This window comes from Colossoma macropomum, unplaced genomic scaffold (assembly GCF_904425465.1).
Source record: "Colossoma macropomum unplaced genomic scaffold, Colossoma_macropomum, whole genome shotgun sequence".
In the NCBI taxonomy this organism is placed as follows: domain Eukaryota; kingdom Metazoa; phylum Chordata; class Actinopteri; order Characiformes; family Serrasalmidae; genus Colossoma; species Colossoma macropomum.
In genome coordinates this window covers 10909051-10928528 of record NW_023494799.1, presented here as the reverse complement: position 1 = coordinate 10928528, position 19478 = coordinate 10909051, and the positions used below count along the sequence as shown (strand labels likewise).

The window sequence follows — 19478 nt, the reverse complement described above, 5'->3', positions numbered from 1 at the left end:
GTGTAGAAGGAAACTAGGAAACAGTATATATACACTCACCGAGCACTTTATTAGGAACACCTTCTTATTTCTACACTCACTGTCCATTTTAACAGCTCCACTTACCATATAGGAGCACTTTATAGCTTTTCAGGACCCCCACAGAGCAGGTATTATTTGGGTGGTGGATCATTCTCAGCACTGCAGTGACACTGACGTGGTGGTAGTGTTATTGTGTGTTGCGCTGGTCTGAATGGATCAGACACAGCGGAGTTTTTAAACACCTCAGTGTCACTGCTTGACTGAGAATAGTCCACCAATCAAAAATATCCAGCCAAAAGCATCCTGTGACCACTGATAAAGAACTAGAGGATGACTAACGCAAACTGTGCAGCAACAGACAATCACCTGTAACTATGAATTGTTGTGTTTTTGTTAGCTTAGAATAAGCCCTTCATATCTACATAGTGAACGAGTCCGATTTCAACAGAGGCGGCCATGTTGCACCGCTATGTTTCTGGAGTATTCCAGAATGGATAAACCAGACACTGGCTCTAGAGAGTGCTTTTCGCGTTTTTACATTGAAGCAGCAGCTTAAATTTGGTGGCACTATAGCATCAGTCAGAAGACATAGTCAGAAGAAGAATCAGTGGTTTCTGCCAGTGCTGGCTAACCATTTTATGTTGTGAGAAGTTTGAGAACTTACACTTTGACAAACGGAGGATCATACTTATTATTAAGCACATGAAAAAGCAAGAGAGGGTGAATCATCTTCGTCAAATAAGTGAAAACATGATGGCTACTGTAGATTCTACTACATGCTTGAAAAGAGAGGAGTGAGGGAGGGGTATTCAGTTGGTTGCAATGTGCAACCTCACCACTAGATGCCACTAAATCTTACACACTGCACTTTTAATGTCATGGCTGATCAGTGTATAATGTATATGCACTGATCAGGCATAACATTATGACCACCTCCTTGTTTCTATGCTCGTTGTCCATTTTATCAGCTCCACTTACTATATAGGTGCACTTTGTAGTTCTACAATTACAGACTGTAGTCCGTCTGTTTCTCTGCATACTTTTTTAGCCCCCTTTTACCCTGTTCTTCAGTGGTCAGGACCCCCATGGACCCTCACAGAGCAGGAACTATTTGGGTGGTGGATCATTCTCAGTACTGCAGTAACACTGACATGGTGGTGGTGTGTTAGTGTGTGTTGCGCTGGTCTGAGTGGATCAGACACAGCAGACACAGCATCTTGCACCTTTTTCCACTGCAATAGAACATTTTGTAGCGAAGTCTAGCTAGTACATTGTATTGCATCTGGTATATATTGTGCCATATTCTGGTGAATTGTATATATTTCAGCATTGCAATGTATTATGTAATAGTTCACTGTATACCATATTACCTCACATGGTCTCCAACTTTCAATTATTTCTGCACATAGTACTGCACCTTCCCACACTACATATTCACAGCACAGTGTGATTACTGCCATCTACCTCATTCCTTACTGACAGTCACCTTGACTGTGGGAACTACTTCTTTATTTATTGTTTCTTCTTGTCTGGTGTCCTTGTCTAGTATGTGCAATACCTCCCTCCCTCCATCGCCCACTGTATAGTTCTATTTCTACTAAGTTTATTTAGGTAGATTGCGGAAAGACGGTATTAAAGGAATGTAGGACGGAAACATTTTTGTCAAGTATAAAAACTATTATCCAGCACTACAGAAATCTTATAGTTGTGCATCTTTTTTTGCACCTATGTTTTGTTTGTGAGATGTTAAAACTCTTTGCAGTACTTCTTTAGTTTCTTAAGAAGAAATTATAATTATTACCTATCGCTCATTCTCTACTCTCTCTAGTTTTTTTTCTAGAAGCAGTTTAGTAATATAAGGAGGAATGAAGGAGTATTACAGCTTATAATTACTAATGCACCAGCATGACAGAACTGTACACCATATACCTGGGGTCATCAATTCTTGTCCTGGAGGGCTAGTTTCCAGCACAGTTTGGTAATTTCACTGCTCATAAATTAATTACCAGGTTTAGTAGGCATGTTTGAGCCGAGAAACCAGCGAGCTGTGCTGGACCAGAATTGATGACCCTGCCATTCACTTTACAGCCCTGGAGCTCCAGAGTGCAAATACCTACATGCAGATAACTACATTTCAGAGAGACGAGTCTGAAATTAGTCATTATGTATAACATAACATAGGTGACACTGGTTAAACACACTCGGCAGTCATGACTAAAACATTGTTTAGTTGAATAAACCAGAGAACCATGCTACAGCTCGAAGTAGATCTTTAGTGAGTATTTAGGCTTGAAATTAAAACTAGAACTAAGGTGTATGTATTTCAAAACTTTACATCCTGAAGGCCTGTAAAGCATTTAAGTTCATTTTTAAAAGACCACTACATTAAGAGCAACTGTGCAATTCATCATTGTGGTTCCGGTTCTACCGGCTGATTCACTACTTACCAAAGAAATTGGCAGGCTCGCATAAACAAAACAACAAATGTGAAAGACTCCCCCAATAAGGCAGACAATATGTTTCACATGCTCTTATAAAAGGATCCACAGCACCGTTTCAGCCATTACCATCACTGAAAAGACTTAGCTGGAGCTTTAGTCCAGCATTTATTTTATTCATGTGCACACCTTTCTACTGGCTCAAGGTAAAGATTCATCTGTTTGCATACAGTGAAACAAATTTTCAGACACTTTTGCTTTTGTTCTTCAATATACACTAATCAGCATTAAACAACATTAAAACCTCCTAGTTTCTACACTCACTGTCCACTTTATCAGCTCCACTTACCACATAAGTGCACTTGATAGTTCTACAATTACAGACTGTTGTCCATCTGTTTCACCCTGTTATTTAATGGTCAGGACCCCCAAAGGACCACCACAGAGCAGGTATTATTTGGGTGGTGGATCATTCTCTGCACTGCAGTGACATTGATGTGATGGTGGCATGTTAGTGTGCATTGCGCTGGTGCAAGTGGATCAGACACAACTGTGCTGCTGGACTTTTTAAATACTGTGTCCACTCACTGTCCACTCTACAACACCTACTTTGTTGGTCTACCTTGTAGATGTAAATTCAGGGACAGCAGCTCATCTATTGCTGCAGTTTGTGTTGGTCATCCTCTGGTCCTTCATCAGTGGTCACAAGAGGCCATTGGCTGGATATTTTTGGTTGGTGGACTATTCTCAGTCCAGCAGTGACACTGAGGTGTTTAAAAACTCCAGCAATACTACTGTGTCTGATCCACTCAGACCAGCGCAACACACACTAACACACCCCCACCACTTCAGTGTTACTGCAGAGCTGAGAATGATCCACTTTTGTTCCTGCTGCACTCAGGTCGTCCTGCAAACGACTGCTGTGTGTTGTGAAATTTTGTAGGGTACACCTGTTCAGAAAACAGTAGGTTATGGCTCCAAGAACTTTCTATTTGCTTCCAATTATTATTAAACCAATCGTACTAACAGGGATGTTTGAGGATGTTTAACTTTAGGAAGCTCCTGCACCTCTATTATGATTGCTATTTGTTGAGTAAAATCTTTCCAACAAATGGTAACATCTTTTATAATCACACCAGCTGTGCAAAAAAACATTTAGCAGTATTAATACCTTATAGTACAGCCTACAGACTTAGTTTTTATGTAACCTTTACATACATACATTTTTTAAATATTGTCTGAATACTTTTCCCTATCAGTGTTATTTTTTCAAACATATCTATGTTTATGAAATGTGTGTAAATTTGAAGTGAATATATGCATTGGAAATATATCAAATAACAAAAACAATACTTGTTTCCCCTCACTGTATTACTCATGTAAGCCTGCCAACTTCCTATGTTCTCAAAACAGACTCTGAAACATAACAAGAATACAATATTGTGTTTCTTTAAATCATTTATTTCAAATAAAATTCCTCTCTTTTTTGCATAAGTGCAAAGTGCACTAAAACAGCCACCTGAGGGAAATCTACATCCTTAAATAAAAAACAAGAAAAGCGCACATATAGTAGTACAAAATTCATTTAAAAAAATTGCACAGTTTAGGTGTATAATACATATTCGTAATTTCTATTTCAAACAATTTTTAAATAAAATGGTCAAAGGCTCAGAGAGTAAACAAAATCCACAAAATTGAAAATAAAACATTATTCCCCTAATAGAATTAAAGCTGAGGAAATGGGAGACCCTGTCACTCCATGTCTGGTGCGGTTCTGTGCTGATGTTTCACCAGACAATTAAAAATCTATTGCTAAGTAGCTCTGTCCTAATATAAAATACACAACGAACGTGGTCTCCTCACATAGGAGCCACTGTTCACAATTTACACACACGGACACTCTTCAGTTAGTTTGTAATGTTCGTCAAACACCAGCCCCAAAACCCAGTTTTGTTTAGGATCAGAACATCTACTTCCCTGACAATTTTGTATTGCATTGTGGAGGTGGGAGGGAAACGCTCAGCGCCGGTAAGGATGGAAGCCCTGCACATTGTGGTTCTGTCCACGGCCAAAACTGCTCGGCGTCGGCTGTGGGCCTGATGAGGGCTGTGCAGAAGGGGCAGCGTACGAGGCAGTCTGCTGGCTGGGGTCAGCGAAAGTATGTCCAAAGCCACTCAGGTCCTGCCCATAACCTGTTTAAACAGATACATACAACGAGGTTCAAGATGAATGCATAAATAAACATGCATGGGACTGGGATTTTTAGAGAAACAGTTTGTCCCTTTATCAACATCAGGGTTTTTAACAATCTGTAGTAAAAGCTGTAGAGCAAAAATGTGAAATCACCAAGACACCATGATTAAAACAGAAGCAAGATGAAAAAAATAAAAAGCTATTCAAAGACGCATTAAAAATGCTTGGACAATACATTTTCTTTACAATACTTTTTTATTTACATTTTTTACATTACTTTTTTTGATGAAAACAGATCAGACAGACAGGAACAGCTTTTCGGTATGACCACAAATAAGGTGAATGGTTTATAAGCTTCCAACTTATTCAGTCTTCTGTAAAACATCTGGCAAGTGAATTGCATATGCAGCATGAAGCACAAAATACAGAAAGAAAATACATAAACCTTAAAACCATCTGTTATAATTAGATCATCCTTTGGCCAGCAAAGCAATGCAGAGACGAAGAAAAAAATAAAAAAGCTGAAGGAAGCCATCTCCGTACAGTAAACTACAGCTACGACGCCACAAAATATTTACAATCCTTGTTCCTCCAGTCCTTCCAAGATGTTCAGAAAGAATTTGACCAATATGCATTTGCTTCCAATTTCATAAAGTTTCCAAATGATAGAGAGGGGAATGTTAACGTCCAAGAGAATGTACACCCCTAAAATGACATGTAGCTGTATTTAGTATACGATGTTGAGAACAAAACTGAGTATACGGGACGTAAAATATGCATACATGTGAACATGGTATGCGCACCACTGGAGTATGTAAAATGCATGTAAGAAGGAAAACAAAAACTATTACTGAAGCCTCATGAGTCTATGTACTATTGCATCTGCTATTTTATTGGGTGGTTGTAAAATACAGTAGCTCACACCTACCTGCACTATATCCCTGCTCATCCTGACCATAACTGTGAGAAGGACGCGTTGGTCCGTAGGCAGAGGGGTCCTGAGGATAGTTACCCAAGCCTATCAGGGAGATGAGGAGACCAGGTTGACTAAACCCAGAGAGAGTCTACCTTTAACACTAGCTCTGGGGGAGAGATTCCTACCAATCAAGGCAAAGCCTCGACAAATTTATCTTCCTTCTATAGTAGATTAGCCTGCTCTGAGACTTGAAGGTCTAAAGATGCTGAATCAGGTACAATAAGGTGAATGGATTGGTCCTTTTGCTGCCTTTAAATCCTTAAACACTATGCTTATCTTAAAGGCATTCGGCCCTAATGATATTGATGAATGGAAGCGAAGCATAAGCATGACACACTGAGGCAGGTGAGGGCATAACTGCTGCACTGAGAGTGACTCCAGTTCACTTTGCTAATGAGGCAGGTCAGTCTAGGGACGTGACATCTTAAACCTGGGACAATTTACTGCTTGTTTAACTGCTGCTGATTTGTGTCGGGCCAGTTTCCCAGACCCAGATTAAACCTAATCCTAGAATAATGCGAATTTAGTCTAAGACTAGGCTTAATTCATTAAGCCTATTAAACAGTCTCTCTTTAGTTTCCTTTACTTTTCATTTGAGGCACAGTAGTAAAGTAGTGAAAACAATGAGTTCCTTCAGCTGTAGAATAACATCTGTAGGGCTGTACAATATATCATTTATTAATTGTTATTGCAACTTTAGCCTTAGCAATACCATCACATATGTATGCAATATGCAAATTAACCTGTGTGCTGTGAGCATCCTGAACAATCACAGTTGTTCTTTTGGTGTTCGGACAAATCAAGGCATTTACTTGATTCAACAAACAAAATATTTTTCGTCAGAAATAACGATGACCAATCCAAAGCACATCACAATGAGGGTTAATTAATCTGTTAATCTGTCAATATAGAATATGAATGTTATATTGCAGTTGTAATACGTAGCAGCCCTAGAATACTGGTTTACTGACTCTAAACATACCCTTCCCATTGCTAGTGATAATTAGCTCCATTTGGGAATAGTTTATTTGGGTAAATCTTTTCCTTCCTATTTTGATTTTTAAATATTGCAATATTTACCGCTAAAATCTAAAATATTTCCAATATCATTCAGCCCTAGTTATAGGTAAACTTGCAATTAACTCAATTTCTCCAACCTAAACTACTGCAGAAAGAAATACTGGTGTTATGATTATCAGTGGCAAAATAACATTCTCAGTTTGCAGTTAACTGTTATTTGATGCTTTCTACAATCCGTCTGAAACTTATATGCTGCATAACAAAATTCTACCACTAATAATCAAATTACCTGTTTCATTAATCAGCAATAATAAAAAGAAAGGTAACATCTTCTTGCATAAACAAGTGACAGTTTCAAAACATCTAAGTATCATCTGGGCTTACTGATGTGGGTAGAAAGCTTTTTTGTTCATATTTGCTTTTCCTGTTTCTTATATATCAGTACTGATATGGCAGTATGAATTCATGTAGCCGTTTAAAGCTTTGAAATTAATTTAAGCATCAAAAATGCACACCTAAAATTAACCTACATTAAATGAGGCACCGCACCATCCAAAAAGCAACACTGCAGGATGATCTAATTCAAACATATGACTGATAAATCATTCAACATCATAATGCACATAAACTACAGACATTAAATTGACCATATTCACAGCAGGTGTGGTGAATGTGGTGACACCTACAGAATCACCATAGGTGAGGGATCGTATGCAAGCTTGTGTGCGAGTGATGCCGTCATGCCAGTTCAGCCATGTGTTATAAAGAGCAAGCTCTTGCTTGTGTGAGGATCGCTGTAATGGGCTGTACCTAAGGTGGTTTAGAAAATGGATCCACTCAACAGTAACAGGAGAAGCCGTGGCCAGGTGAGGTGAGCCCTTTACTCACCATACTGGCTATAGGAGAAGTCTGGCTGTGCCGGAGGGGCTTTGCTCATGTCCTGAGTTGGGGTGGTAGCCGGGGCAAAGCCTAGGGGTCCTGTTCCAGGCGTTGTGGGAGGAGGAGGCATGCCTTGTGGTACGAATTGGTCACCCTGAGGCGTGCCAAAACTGTACCCTTTGTGAGTTTGGGAAAGGAAAAGTTATTTAGACTCAAATGACAGAAAGAAAACAACGTAGTTTTTAAAACTTTTAAAGCCAATCTAAAGCAACAAGCTGAAACATTTATATGAATGTAATAAAACTGAACATACTAGTGGCCCTGAACATCTGCCCTTAACAATTTGAGTACTCTCAGTCTTGGCTCCTTTTCAAAAAACCTATATCAACAGCCTTCAGATTAGAAAACAGCCATAACAGACAGGAAATGAAGGACCAGAGCTATCAAGAGGCCTGGGATTCAGCCCAAAATAGATTTATTGTGTGTATCTATTCCAGAATCAAACAGAAGGTGATGTTTTGATGACTTACCAAACTGAGGGGGTGTGCTATAGCCCTGCTGGGGATATCCCTGAGGTGCCCCAAATCCTCCTGCTTGGGGTGCTGTGACTATGAACGCATTAAAAGGAGAGGGAGGCTGAGCAGGAGCTCCTCGGCCTGCTGGCAAAGGAGCACCGTATCCACCTGTGACCAACAAGACGGGTAATACATGAGCAGATTAGAAAGCACATATCTAATGGGTTGTTCATATGTCACAAAACTAAGCAGCTCTAAACCCCACCTACTCTTTGTTCATCCAACTAATTCAAGACATGCAGTTATCATAATTGTTTAATTTCAGGTTTTACTAAATATCTAACACAAATCATGTAATAGAACCTACCTAACGGTTGACCTGTGGACACCCAAACCCCTGTCAAAGACAGACAGTGTCAGTGTTTTCTTGCTTTCTAAACATTCACAGGAGTTAAGGTGTTACTTATTCAATTAAAGGTTGCAATCATTTTGGCTTCACTTCAAGCCGTGCAAGCGTTCTTCTGGCTTGTTCATTCGCTATGTGAAAGCTGTCACCCTTACACTGTAGACAAACCCACTGTGGTTTCGAACAGATGGCACAAACAGTGCAGCCAAAACGGAGGCAAACTGCGGCTCAGATACCAGTTGGCGCCTCTGGTATCTTTTTTCACACTAGAATGTCATGTTCCCAGAGGGAGACCTATTCGCCCTCACTCACCCTGAGGCCCGTAGCTCTGATGCCAGCTCTGAGCAGGCTGTGCAGCCCAGCCATTGGCTGCACTTAAGATGGCTCTGGGTCCCCACTGATTGGCTCCCAGCTGCCCAGGGCCAGGAGCTTTGCTGTCCCGAGGTTCAGCCTTCTTCACTTCAACCTGGACAAAGGACAAAGACAGCATAACTTGAAAGGGCAAAATTCAATGACCAGTGTGCCTCCCTCACCCCATCAATTACTTAGCCTGCAGTTCAGTTGAGATAGTCTTACTTAGACTAAATAAGAGAGCTCAGTACAGATATAAAGATGTATTCTGGGCTTCTTATTACATCTTTGAAGCAATGTTTCTAAGGTACTTTTGAATGAAATGCATAAAAACTTTTAAAAAATGTATTCTATTACAAATCTTTAAATCTGTCAATAATGAGCAAGTATAGGTAATAAATTTAGTCTATGGTCAGTTTCTGTCCTGTAAAATGTACCTGAGAAACATTGTCCCTACATTTTTGTTGTATCTTATCCCTTTTAAATAGATAAAAATTGCTGATAGAAAGTCTAGACTTACCTTACCCTGGCTAACGCGTTTAAGAACTTCAATTTAGGTCATTTTGGAGTAGAAATATGATGAAAATTTTATATCTAACTGTATAAAATAATAAACATGCAGAGAATAATGGAGTCATAAGTTTTTTTTTCAGAAATGAATCTTCATACTGTGTCAAACATAGGAGAAAAAAATGTAATATGATCCTCTGATGTATAAAATATGTAGACCTGAAAGAAAAAAAAAGACTTTAGAACCATGTCTATTTATAAACTAGAGCCAACCTGATCAGAGACAACATAAATTTTATCCCATTCCTTCCAGTGCCCAACTATAGATGTCCCAGCCGCTCAAGAAATGCGCACACACCAGGAGTGTAAAATGGGTAGGACAGAAATAGAACAGCCTCTAAATGGGCTGAGTTATTGGGGTCACCTTGAATCAAGAGCAAGGCGCGATATTTTTCTGCTCGCAAAAGTAGCATAAAACGTGGTGACTTTCTTTTTCGCCTTCCCTCTTCCTTCTCTGTCGACCTAATTAGGCGCCAGTTTGAGCGAGTGGTCTGCGGCCCTCCGCTCGACTACCTAGGCCCACTCCCGCGGGCTTCAGGGCTCAGAGTGATGGGAGGAAGCACAGAAGTCCTGGCGTCCGGCTCCAGAGCTGGGATTTGCAACACAGTTTGATATGCTCCAGTTTCTAAATTTATAACGTATGGCCCCCACCTCCCTGAAGTCCCATCGCAATAATGTCATATCAAGAACAATAGCCTAGGTACTGGAGAACCTGTTTTCCTGAAGGAAAACAGGACACAGTCAAGGAGAGTTGGTACCACAGAATAAATATATAATGTAGGACAGCAACTCTCAGCCTGTACGGAAAACTACAGCAAACTTCACGGAAGTGGTTCGTCACTTTGAATCAGCACACAGCGGTCATGAGAGAGGGCAGAAAAATGCCAGGGGCCACTTCAAATTGGTGAGTAATAGATATGCATCCACCAGTACACAGACTGCATGGCTGAACAAATCATACATTCAGCGTTGAGCCAGTACGCTCAATTCCAACTTCAGGGTGTTTAAAAGTCAAATAAAATCAACTGGCCTTTAATCATATCAGACTTAGGAAGTCTTCTGAAAAAGCCATTTCTAATTAGAAGTTTGTTTATATTGCACTTTTGACAAAGAACAGATTGTCAGACAAATTTTGCTCTTTTACTTATGCCCATTCTTTTTTGTGTCTGCTTTAATGCAAATTTCAAGTTATTAAACACAGCATTTTACTACAGCAGACAACATACATTGCCTATGAAGTGGCAGGAGATGCACCCCTGGGGCAACACAGGTTTTAAAGCCTTGTTCAAAAGCACTGTGCTGATGGCAGAGACCATCTAATACAAGTAGTCGCATTCTAATACGAGGCCCATTTCTCATGCAAAACCTTTGATTTCTAGTAAGAAGCATTACCTCTGCTAAACATTTTATGCATTAAAAAAAAGAAAGCATCCGCAGGGACTGATCAATATAAATGTTGTTTTTGGTTTAATTTAGAGGGCAAATTGACACAGTATGGAGATTCCAAACCTGAGGTCACTTAATTGAGGCTTTGCTTTATCTTTTTTAACTTCTTGGATAATATCAATAACTCAAACAGTAAGTGACCTGGCAGAAACAAAATGAATAATAAAAGATGGAAAATGACATTGACCAGTCCTTTAGGTGAAAATGAATTAAACGTCAAGTACTACGCAGATACAAGTAAAACTCACCTCTCTTAGCTCAATAATAATCACCAGCATAAAACCACCTAAAGGAGTGGTCCAAATAAACTAAACCTTGGGCGACTGCAGAAGCTGTGCTTAACATGACTCACTGTCAATGATTCATAGTCCAAAGCTGTATTCTTTGTGATGGCTAGTCATTTATGCTATATTTGACATGAGAGCTGTACAAACCTTTAGCTACACATAACACAGATTCATTTCTGAATATGTGTCTCTTTTCAGGGAAGAAAAGCTGAAATTGGTTCACAGTGCTAGCAGAGAACATTATCCGTCGCCCAAGCTTCAGTTTCTGCTTTAGGGTAAAATAAAACTACAACTACACACTTTTTTGCCCATGATGTCGTGAAAATGCATGTTGACAGCCTGGTCCACTGATTGTTCGGCCTCGAAAGTAATAAATCCAAAACCTAGCCAACGACCAAAAGTGAATCAAGGTAGCAGGGTGTTGGGACAGAACAAGGTGAAGAACAGTTGAGGAGGGGGGACCAAGGGGACACCGGGGGTTTGGATGATGTCGCAGCCTGTGATACAATAAAAATGGTTGGACAGGAACTCCAGTCTCATCTACCCGCCTAAAACTGATGGTTCTTCAAAGGTTCTTTAGTAAAAATAATGGTTCTATATAGAACTATGAAGACTCAAAGAACCATTTGCCTGCTTAAACGATTCTCTGCATGGTAAAATGGCTCTTCAGACTGATGGAGAATGTGGTATATGGTCCTATATAAAAGCTTTTTGAAAATGGTTCTAAATAAGCACCAAAAAGGGTTCTACTGTTACAAGCTTGAAAAAGGCTCTATACAGCCCCATATACAACACATCCTCCATCAATCTGAAGAACTGTTTCACCATGCAAAGAACCATTTAAGCATGCAAACGGTTCTTTGAGTGTTCATGGCTCTATGTGGAACCACTGTCTTTACTAAAGAACCTTTGAAAAGCCACCTGTTTTAAAAGGTGTAGGGAAAAATTAACATTGTTTTCCATCTGTGAAAATTAACCTTCACTTGATTTAATCATTAAAAGCTGAACGAGCAGTGTCAGTGAGGACAGTGATAACTAAATGTATTCAAAGTCAGGATTACAAACAAGACACTGTTATACTTTTAAAAATCTAAAAGAGAAGTAATTCTTTTCAAAGTTAATTATTTTTCCCCATTTCTGTTTCCCCTGCAGTTTCATCCGAACCCCCCTTGAATGTCCCCTTGTTATATTCTTGTACAACAAACGCTGGCAGCAGCCACAATCATTAACGCATAACAAAAATGATGAATAAAACTAATACATAATTGAACAGTTTCTCAAAGCCTTCCCAAAATCACAGTACTTTGGGTAAACTAAGAGAACAGAAATTTACAACACAGCTACAAAAGCACCACAGAGATAAAAGGCCAACATTTTACTTAAAAAGTCTGTGCATGACAAGGTTTTCATGAGGGGTAACCAAAGATACTGGGTTTTCTATTCCTTTCCTTTTAAATTCCTTTATATCAGAAGAAACAGCCCAAACGGAAGCCGTGTGCATAGCAGTAGGGAGCCTTTCGTTCGTTCAGAAGTAAGAAAGGTTACCTCAGGAGGACATTAGTCTAGTTCAGTCTGAGGCAGAGAGCAGTTCCTGATTTCAAGGTCATTTTTATTATAAAGGAGAGCATGAACTAGAGGACAGCAGCAGAGCGATAGCGCTTGAAGTTCTGCTGCAGCCTCAGCACCAGCTCCAACTCCAGCAACACTGTGTGAACTAGTTTCAGTGCGATCAAATAACTGTGTGGCAGAACTGGGTTGTGAGAATCTCTCCACTTTGGGATCTAACCCGATTCCAATTAAGCATCCTTTGAGACCCAGGGGGAGATCTGAGATCTCTTATACTAAATGGAGCAGCCCCTCTGTTTAAACTAGCACTAAATATACCACTGACCTGCCCCTAATCAGAAGACCTAACTTCATTAAAGCATATTAAAGTTGTTAGCAATACAGGCTTCCGTCAAGTTCTTACACTGTTGCAACCAGACTTCCTGACTAGCTGCTCAACCTACACGACACAGGTCACAGAATGAGGACAGCGGAAAGTTACACTTCTTAATCTCTTAATATTCTTAATATTAAGAGATTAAGAAGTGTAACTTTCGTAATATCTAAAAAATTTAAAAATAAAGATATGAATATCACAAGGTAGCAACAAAATAGGGCTTTTTAATTTCTAAAATATGGCCAGAACCCATCACTGGAATGTACTAAAGGACAATATTCTATTATTCTAAGATTTTCCATTAGAAGGCCATGTGTATGTGAAAATGTTAATTTTAGTTCATAATTTACTACTTTTAAAATGCATTCGACACCTTAATTCATCCTCTATTTTTAAGCAGAGACTGCACACAATCAGCCAGTCAAAAGTCTTTTCAATTAGATTTGCTCAATTCTATAAAAACAGACGTAGCATGTTTTGACACATGACTGTAAACAACATGTGCCTTTAAAATAGCACGCCTCAACAAGTTAAAACTTTTTAAGATGACTGCATGCTAACAGTATTAGCAGCACAACAGATGTGTTACTGGAGTGCCATCACAGAAACGTTCAGCTCTTTTTTACTACGTTCTCATGTAATCTTTGGCTACGCCCCTAAACCTGACATTCTGTGCGTGTGTGTGTGTGTATGTATATATATATACATATATATATACACACATACACACATATACACATCCTTTCTGGCCTTTATCTGTGTGGTGGTACTCTGAACAGTAACCTGAAGGGAAAAAAAAAACAAATCTGAGAAAACAGTTAATTACATTTAAACAGTTCACAAGGAGAAGGGAATACAAAAGAAAGAGAGGGCTTACTTAATTTACTACATGTGGAAAATCATACGTCATTCAGAATATCAGTTAAACAGGAATGCATAACAAAGAACTTACTCAAATGTCTATGGTTAACAAAAAGAAAAGATCAATGCCAATAATTCAAAATGCAACATAAAATGTTCAAATGACAAACTATTCCAAGTATCCTCAAAGAGACTGATATGGGTACTTTAAGAATTGGGAATTGTTTTGGGATTTTTTAAGCAAATGATGAGGAAACAGCTCTGTGCAAAACACACTTAGTATTCGCTATGCATGATAACAATGATACATTTTCAATATCTATTTATACTGCAAATAGTCAGGATTGTTCCAACAGGGTGGAACAGTCTGAAACACAACATCTACAATCAAACAAGTGTTGCTTAGTAATGTCTTTATGATGTTCAGTATGCATGTGCAATGGATTTTCTCTGTATTATCGAAATCCTGTACAATTTCATTCAACATCAAAATGCACACTTCGGTTTAACCTAATTATAATTCCTGGCTTCATCTTAAACCTGCAACTGCAGAATTCGTTCTAACTAACTTTTGTACTCATTTCACTGCAGCTTTCCTGTGGAATCTGTTTTGTTCTAATCACTTCAACAAATCAGGCTCATTTCATTATTTTCATTTATCAAAATTTCATCTATCAAACAGAGCTATTAGCAAGTATTCACTTCATGTGCTGGCTTTGTTCTAGCAAAATGAATAACGTTTGGAATGCTGGAAATTTAGGCTAATAAGCTCTTTTCAAATAAGAATAAAAAGGCTCAAAATATGAACAGCCAGCATGCAGGTTAAGACTGTACTTCAGGTTTAAAATCAAGCAAGTGCACCAGAAGCTGATTCAGTGACAGATGTTTAGACAATGCAAAGGTCTACACTTTATGTCAATGCTGTCGATTTGCGTTCTCTCCATGCAGGAGCTCTGCCACATGCCAAATACAGCATCAGAGACATGGTGGGTGAGAAATGATATCAGAATGTGCCCTGCTGAAGGACATAGAGTGAGAGTCGCTTCTCTTTGGGTCAGAATAGTTTGTCATGAGCGTGAAGATAGATGTAATGGGAACAGAACTAGATCAGCTTTTACCTCGGGGTCTCTGTTTCTCCGCATCATAGATCATTACCACTTCTGTCACCTTCAAGGAGGGAAATATATGACAAGTGGGTGAGCGAGCGAACTGAGTGGTCACTCAAAGATTGATCTAAATTCATCAGCACAAATTGTAGGGTGTCAGTCTTGAAGTCACAAATTAAACGCATAAAAATACATAAAATGTCACAAGTCCATTGTCTTTAAAACAAAATCATACATTAAAGTTGCTTAGAATAACGCATTACTGTAAGGTGGTTGCTTCCATTTCACCAGCTATCACTTCTAGTGATGGCAAACTTGATTAGAAGACAAAAATACTGAAATGAGAACATAACCCATCTTACCACTCCAAATCTGTTAAAATAGTCCCTGAGTTCAGGTTCACCGCAGTTGTGAGGAATTCCACCAACAAATATCTTCTTGGATTTATTGCTGTCACTTTTACCTCCTTTCTAAAATGTATACAAATGAACCTCGGTTAAAAAGGAGGGCAATGAAAATGCTCTAACTCAATCATAAAAAATTACTTTCACATGGCTTAGGAGCATACACTCATGCAAATTGGCAGAGCATACATTTACAAAATCCAACTGAGCACTGCAGGGCCTGTTCTTTCCTCACTGTTTAATCTACAAACACTGTTTTGCCAATATGAACATCATTTGAAAAACAAATAGCCTGAACTATGACAATTTCATACTCACTAACACTATTATTATTACACTGCTTACCCAGCCATCCTTTGCTCGTGTCTTTTCAGGCTGCATTCCTCTCGGAGTGCACGGCTTGGGGTCAATCTACAGGAGCAGAGAGTTAAACCTCAATGATGAATATATTTCTCTGTTTATGTAGCCGTAATTGGTACCATTTGTAATTTTATCACAATATGATCAATATTACGTGGCTTGAATTAAACCAAACTCCATCAGAAAAGCAATAAGCCGCTGGTTCTCACATTTCTACCATCAAGGTTATGAGGTTTGGTGTCCAGTACAGTCCGAACACAGTTCGGGTCTTTAAACTTCACAAACCCAAATCCTCTGGACTGATTTGTGCTTTTGTCCTTCATGATGACGCAGTCCACAACCTCTCCATACTGGGAGAAGTAGTTTCGTAAAGTCTCTAACAACAGAGAGAGAACAGGTGATAATATTCTACGGCACATCTTTTGATACCGCAAACAGGACTTCATTAACTGCTTATGGGAAAATATGCCTTAATTTTCCTATCCAAATGACTGCGCTTAATAAAAAACCTGCAATCTGCAAGTATATAACCACAAACTATCTCTATAACGCTCTGACGTTATGAAGAGGATGCAGTGATGTTGATACCTATACAAAACACTTAAAACAGAAACTATGGGTGGGACATGTTTTAAAGAGGAAAAACTGCAATTCACTTATACTTTTGCCCAACAGAAACATCAGGTTCTAAACATTCGGTTCTACATTATCTACATTATCAATGTTCACTTCTTCTTATGGGCAGTGTGGAGCAAACAGCAGCGAGTGGAGAAAGCTGCTGGAAGCATCTTCTCACCCACAGTTAATATAATATTAGGTCTAATATTTTGCTGTCAGTGTGAGAAGCACTGCGAAGGATTACGATATTCAGTACAAACTGCCCGAGTTTCACTAAACCAAAGAGCTTTTATAAAATAAGTGCTCAGGTGAGCTCACCTTGAGTTGTACTCCAGTCCAGTCCTCCCACAAACAGCTTCCTGTAAGACAAGTAAGATGTTACAGCAGATTAATAGGTCGAGCAACAACATTCAATGAACTGTGCGAAGAGAAGGTTACTTCCATTTATCCAGCTATCACTCATGATGATGGCAAAGCTGACTTGTCTTGTCACTTTAAGTCGGGTTTATCACGAACTTGCAGCTTGACACTTAACTCGTCATTCTTGACTTACTGCCTATCAACAAACACTACGGTACCACCTTAGGTCCGAGCACAAACGTTAACCTACATCCCTCGCTCTGTAGCTGAAGAATTAGTTAGCTTCGTTTCGGTAACAATGTGCAGGAATTTAATGTAAAGATTAAGTTTGAGCACTCCACAATATTTACTCTCACGATACACAACAACAGAGGTCAAAATTCAGTATATAACCAAGCTCGCTAATTAACGAGCTAACAGTAGCTAATGTCGGTAACTTGCGAGTGAAGACACTTTGACAGCTAGCTGGCTAGCTATGAATGAGTCGTTGAAGCGTTCAACTCATTTCAGCAAACAAAGAAAAGCCCTGTTCTCAGACCACCACCGCTGCCTCTCGAAGTTCGTCTCTTCTGTTTCTGTAACTGGTCGGTCACCTTGCTAAGAGACAGGTAAGTTGGCTAACAGCCGAAGCTAGCTAAAAGAAAACGACGGTTGACGGCTCCTCCGCTAGCTTACTGTAGGCTAAACTACAACACGGCCGTTGGTTGCAGCTCGGCTCGCTGCGCAAGTCGGTGCCTCTGTAGCTCTCTACGATGACGTGATGGTGAGATTTTAATCTGCTTTCGGTACACAAAAAGATCGGCTTTTGTAACAAAAAATGGTGTCTATCTCACCCAATTTCGTCTCCTGCTAGGTTGTTGTTCATTTCTGTAGCAAGAGTTGTGGACTGGAGTGCTGACATCAGTCTGCTGCCTCAGTCTCCTCCAAACTAAGCCGTCTCTCCTCTCTCCGACTGGCCCGGGAAGGTCACTCCGCTTTCGGTTCAAACCCGGTCTGCGCAACGCTGACGCGCCGCCACGGGGGCCCCCTGCAGGGGGGAGCGTCAGGAAGACTACGTGTGCTGGGAGTTGTAGTCATTTCCGTCACTCCATGAAAAGGGAGTCCACAATCCTCGATACGTGTAAAAGACATAAAAATCTGCATTTTAATCAGAAAAATAGTGAATGGAACACTTTTTATGAAAGTGTGCGTTTTTATATACGTACAGTACTGTACTTTTTGCTCAGAAAAACTCTAGTATTAGAAAAAATACAAAGATCATAAGTAGAGAGTTTGTGTCTCTGATTTAGAGTTGGGCAATGTGACGATATTTTATTGGTACTGTGATAAATTATATCATAATATGCTTTTCTGAGCGTATCATGGATATAATCAGTACTTAAGGAACACTGCATGTTCGATTACAAATAGAGCATAATTATGGCTGTTTAATTGGATTTAGTGTAAAGCAATGTGTGAAACATTGAAAATGTCTTAAAGTATCATTATATTGTATTTTTGCCATATCGCCCAATCCTAGTCTGACAATGTTCACTTAACCATTTCCAAACCTTTCTTTGTGGCAGCCCAGTATTAACTGTAGTTATCATTCAAGGCCTAGATTGGTTCAACCAATGCTTCATTAAATCAGATATGCTAGTGGAGGAATTTGAACAAATCTTTGCGATGGCTAGAGGCAGTGTGGAGAATTTCAGAATCAAACCTTTGATTATATTAATTACTCATTTAAAGCAAGAAATATTGGCAGTAAATTACATCATTTGAGCTTCAGAGAGAATTTTGCTTTAATTTAACTTTGATAATTAGTTGTTTTCTACAATTTTACAGGATCTGTTGACCATAATGTCCACACCATCATACAAAATAAATAGAGAGACAGAGATAAGAGTTTTGGCAATATTCACAGAAAAGACCTGTAATTTAACTATTGAAAAACTGATGTTACAAGGTCTAAACATGATAACACGAAGCACACTGGCCAGTTTAGTCTGAAATATCCCACCCCATTGTACTTCCCTCAATAACAAGCTCAGTATGATGGAGGGGTACTACTTTGTGCAGTGGGAAATATGGGTTGTGAGGTCGGAAAACCTGTTTTGTGGTCAGAGCAATATGTAGTAGAAACTATGGAGAGTAAAAAAGTGATTTCTTGAAATTAAAATTGTCAAATTACTATGTCCATTTGGCACTGATCTCATGAAATGACTTATTTATTGTAGGGGTGGTCGATACCATTAATTTTATTATTATATTATAAAATAAAATGGGGAACTTTTGTCACTTCTACAGTGAAACACAGTAAATGTGGACCTTAAATGTTTAAAGTGAAAGCTTTTGCATTAGTAGTAAATAAATTGCCTGTTTAGTGCAGTGATCTCATCTGTCATTACAAAGAGTGCATAACATGTTTCTGTCTCTGTCTGTGTGTGAAGCAGAAGGAGGTATGGAAGGAAAAGTAGTTCCTATCCTGCATTTGCAACAAGGAGGTGGTCATAGTGTTATTCCTGATCAGTGTATACTGTACTTTATTACTGTACACAACTCAAAAATTTAAATGGTAACTACATTCACTGCACTTATTTTATGTTGCTTGTACATTATTTTGTGTACTGTGTATTTTATATATTTTGTTTTTACTTTTATTGTGAGTTTTGGCATAAATCAAGCTAAGTGGGCTACAGCTGCATACAGTATAGTTTGAAGTGCACTTTGCTCTGTAAGAAAG

The 19478-nt window shown here is 39.1% G+C and overlaps 1 protein-coding gene across 2 annotated transcripts; it reads right to left on the bottom strand.

The window, feature by feature from the left end:
- Positions 1-3904: 3904 nt before the first annotated feature.
- On the bottom strand, positions 3905-18995 carry dazap1 (DAZ associated protein 1). Of its 2 annotated transcripts, XM_036586286.1 has the most exons (13): positions 17587-18995; positions 16712-16752; positions 15985-16151; positions 15761-15826; positions 15374-15481; positions 15024-15072; positions 11403-11485; positions 8761-8914; positions 8410-8439; positions 8058-8210; positions 7537-7704; positions 5581-5670; positions 3905-4651 (listed from the first exon to the last, which is right to left on the bottom strand). In XM_036586286.1, exons 1-13 carry the CDS (start codon positions 17652-17654, stop codon positions 4479-4481), a joined length of 1350 nt encoding a protein of 449 aa, XP_036442179.1. In that variant the 5' UTR covers positions 17655-18995; the 3' UTR covers positions 3905-4478. The 2 variants fall into 2 exon arrangements, with proteins under 2 accessions (XP_036442179.1, XP_036442180.1); XM_036586287.1 differs by lacking the exon at positions 5581-5670 and having other exon boundaries at positions 17587-18986.
- Between the last annotated feature and the right edge of the window lie 483 nt (positions 18996-19478).

What these genes read in the sequence shown, in the direction of transcription:
- dazap1 (XM_036586286.1), bottom strand. Translation starts at nt 17,654, where the DNA reads ATGTCAGCACTCCAGTCCACAACTCTTGCTACAGAAATGAACAACAAC. An exon ending in ACGACATCATGGGCAAAAAA is followed by an intron (nt 8,915 to 11,402) that starts GTGTGTAGTTGT and finishes TCCTTTGTCCAG; the next exon opens with GTTGAAGTGAAGAAGGCTGA. An exon ending in TGAGCAGGGATATAGTGCAG is followed by an intron (nt 4,652 to 5,580) that starts GTAGGTGTGAGC and finishes CTGTTTAAACAG; the next exon opens with GTTATGGGCAGGACCTGAGT.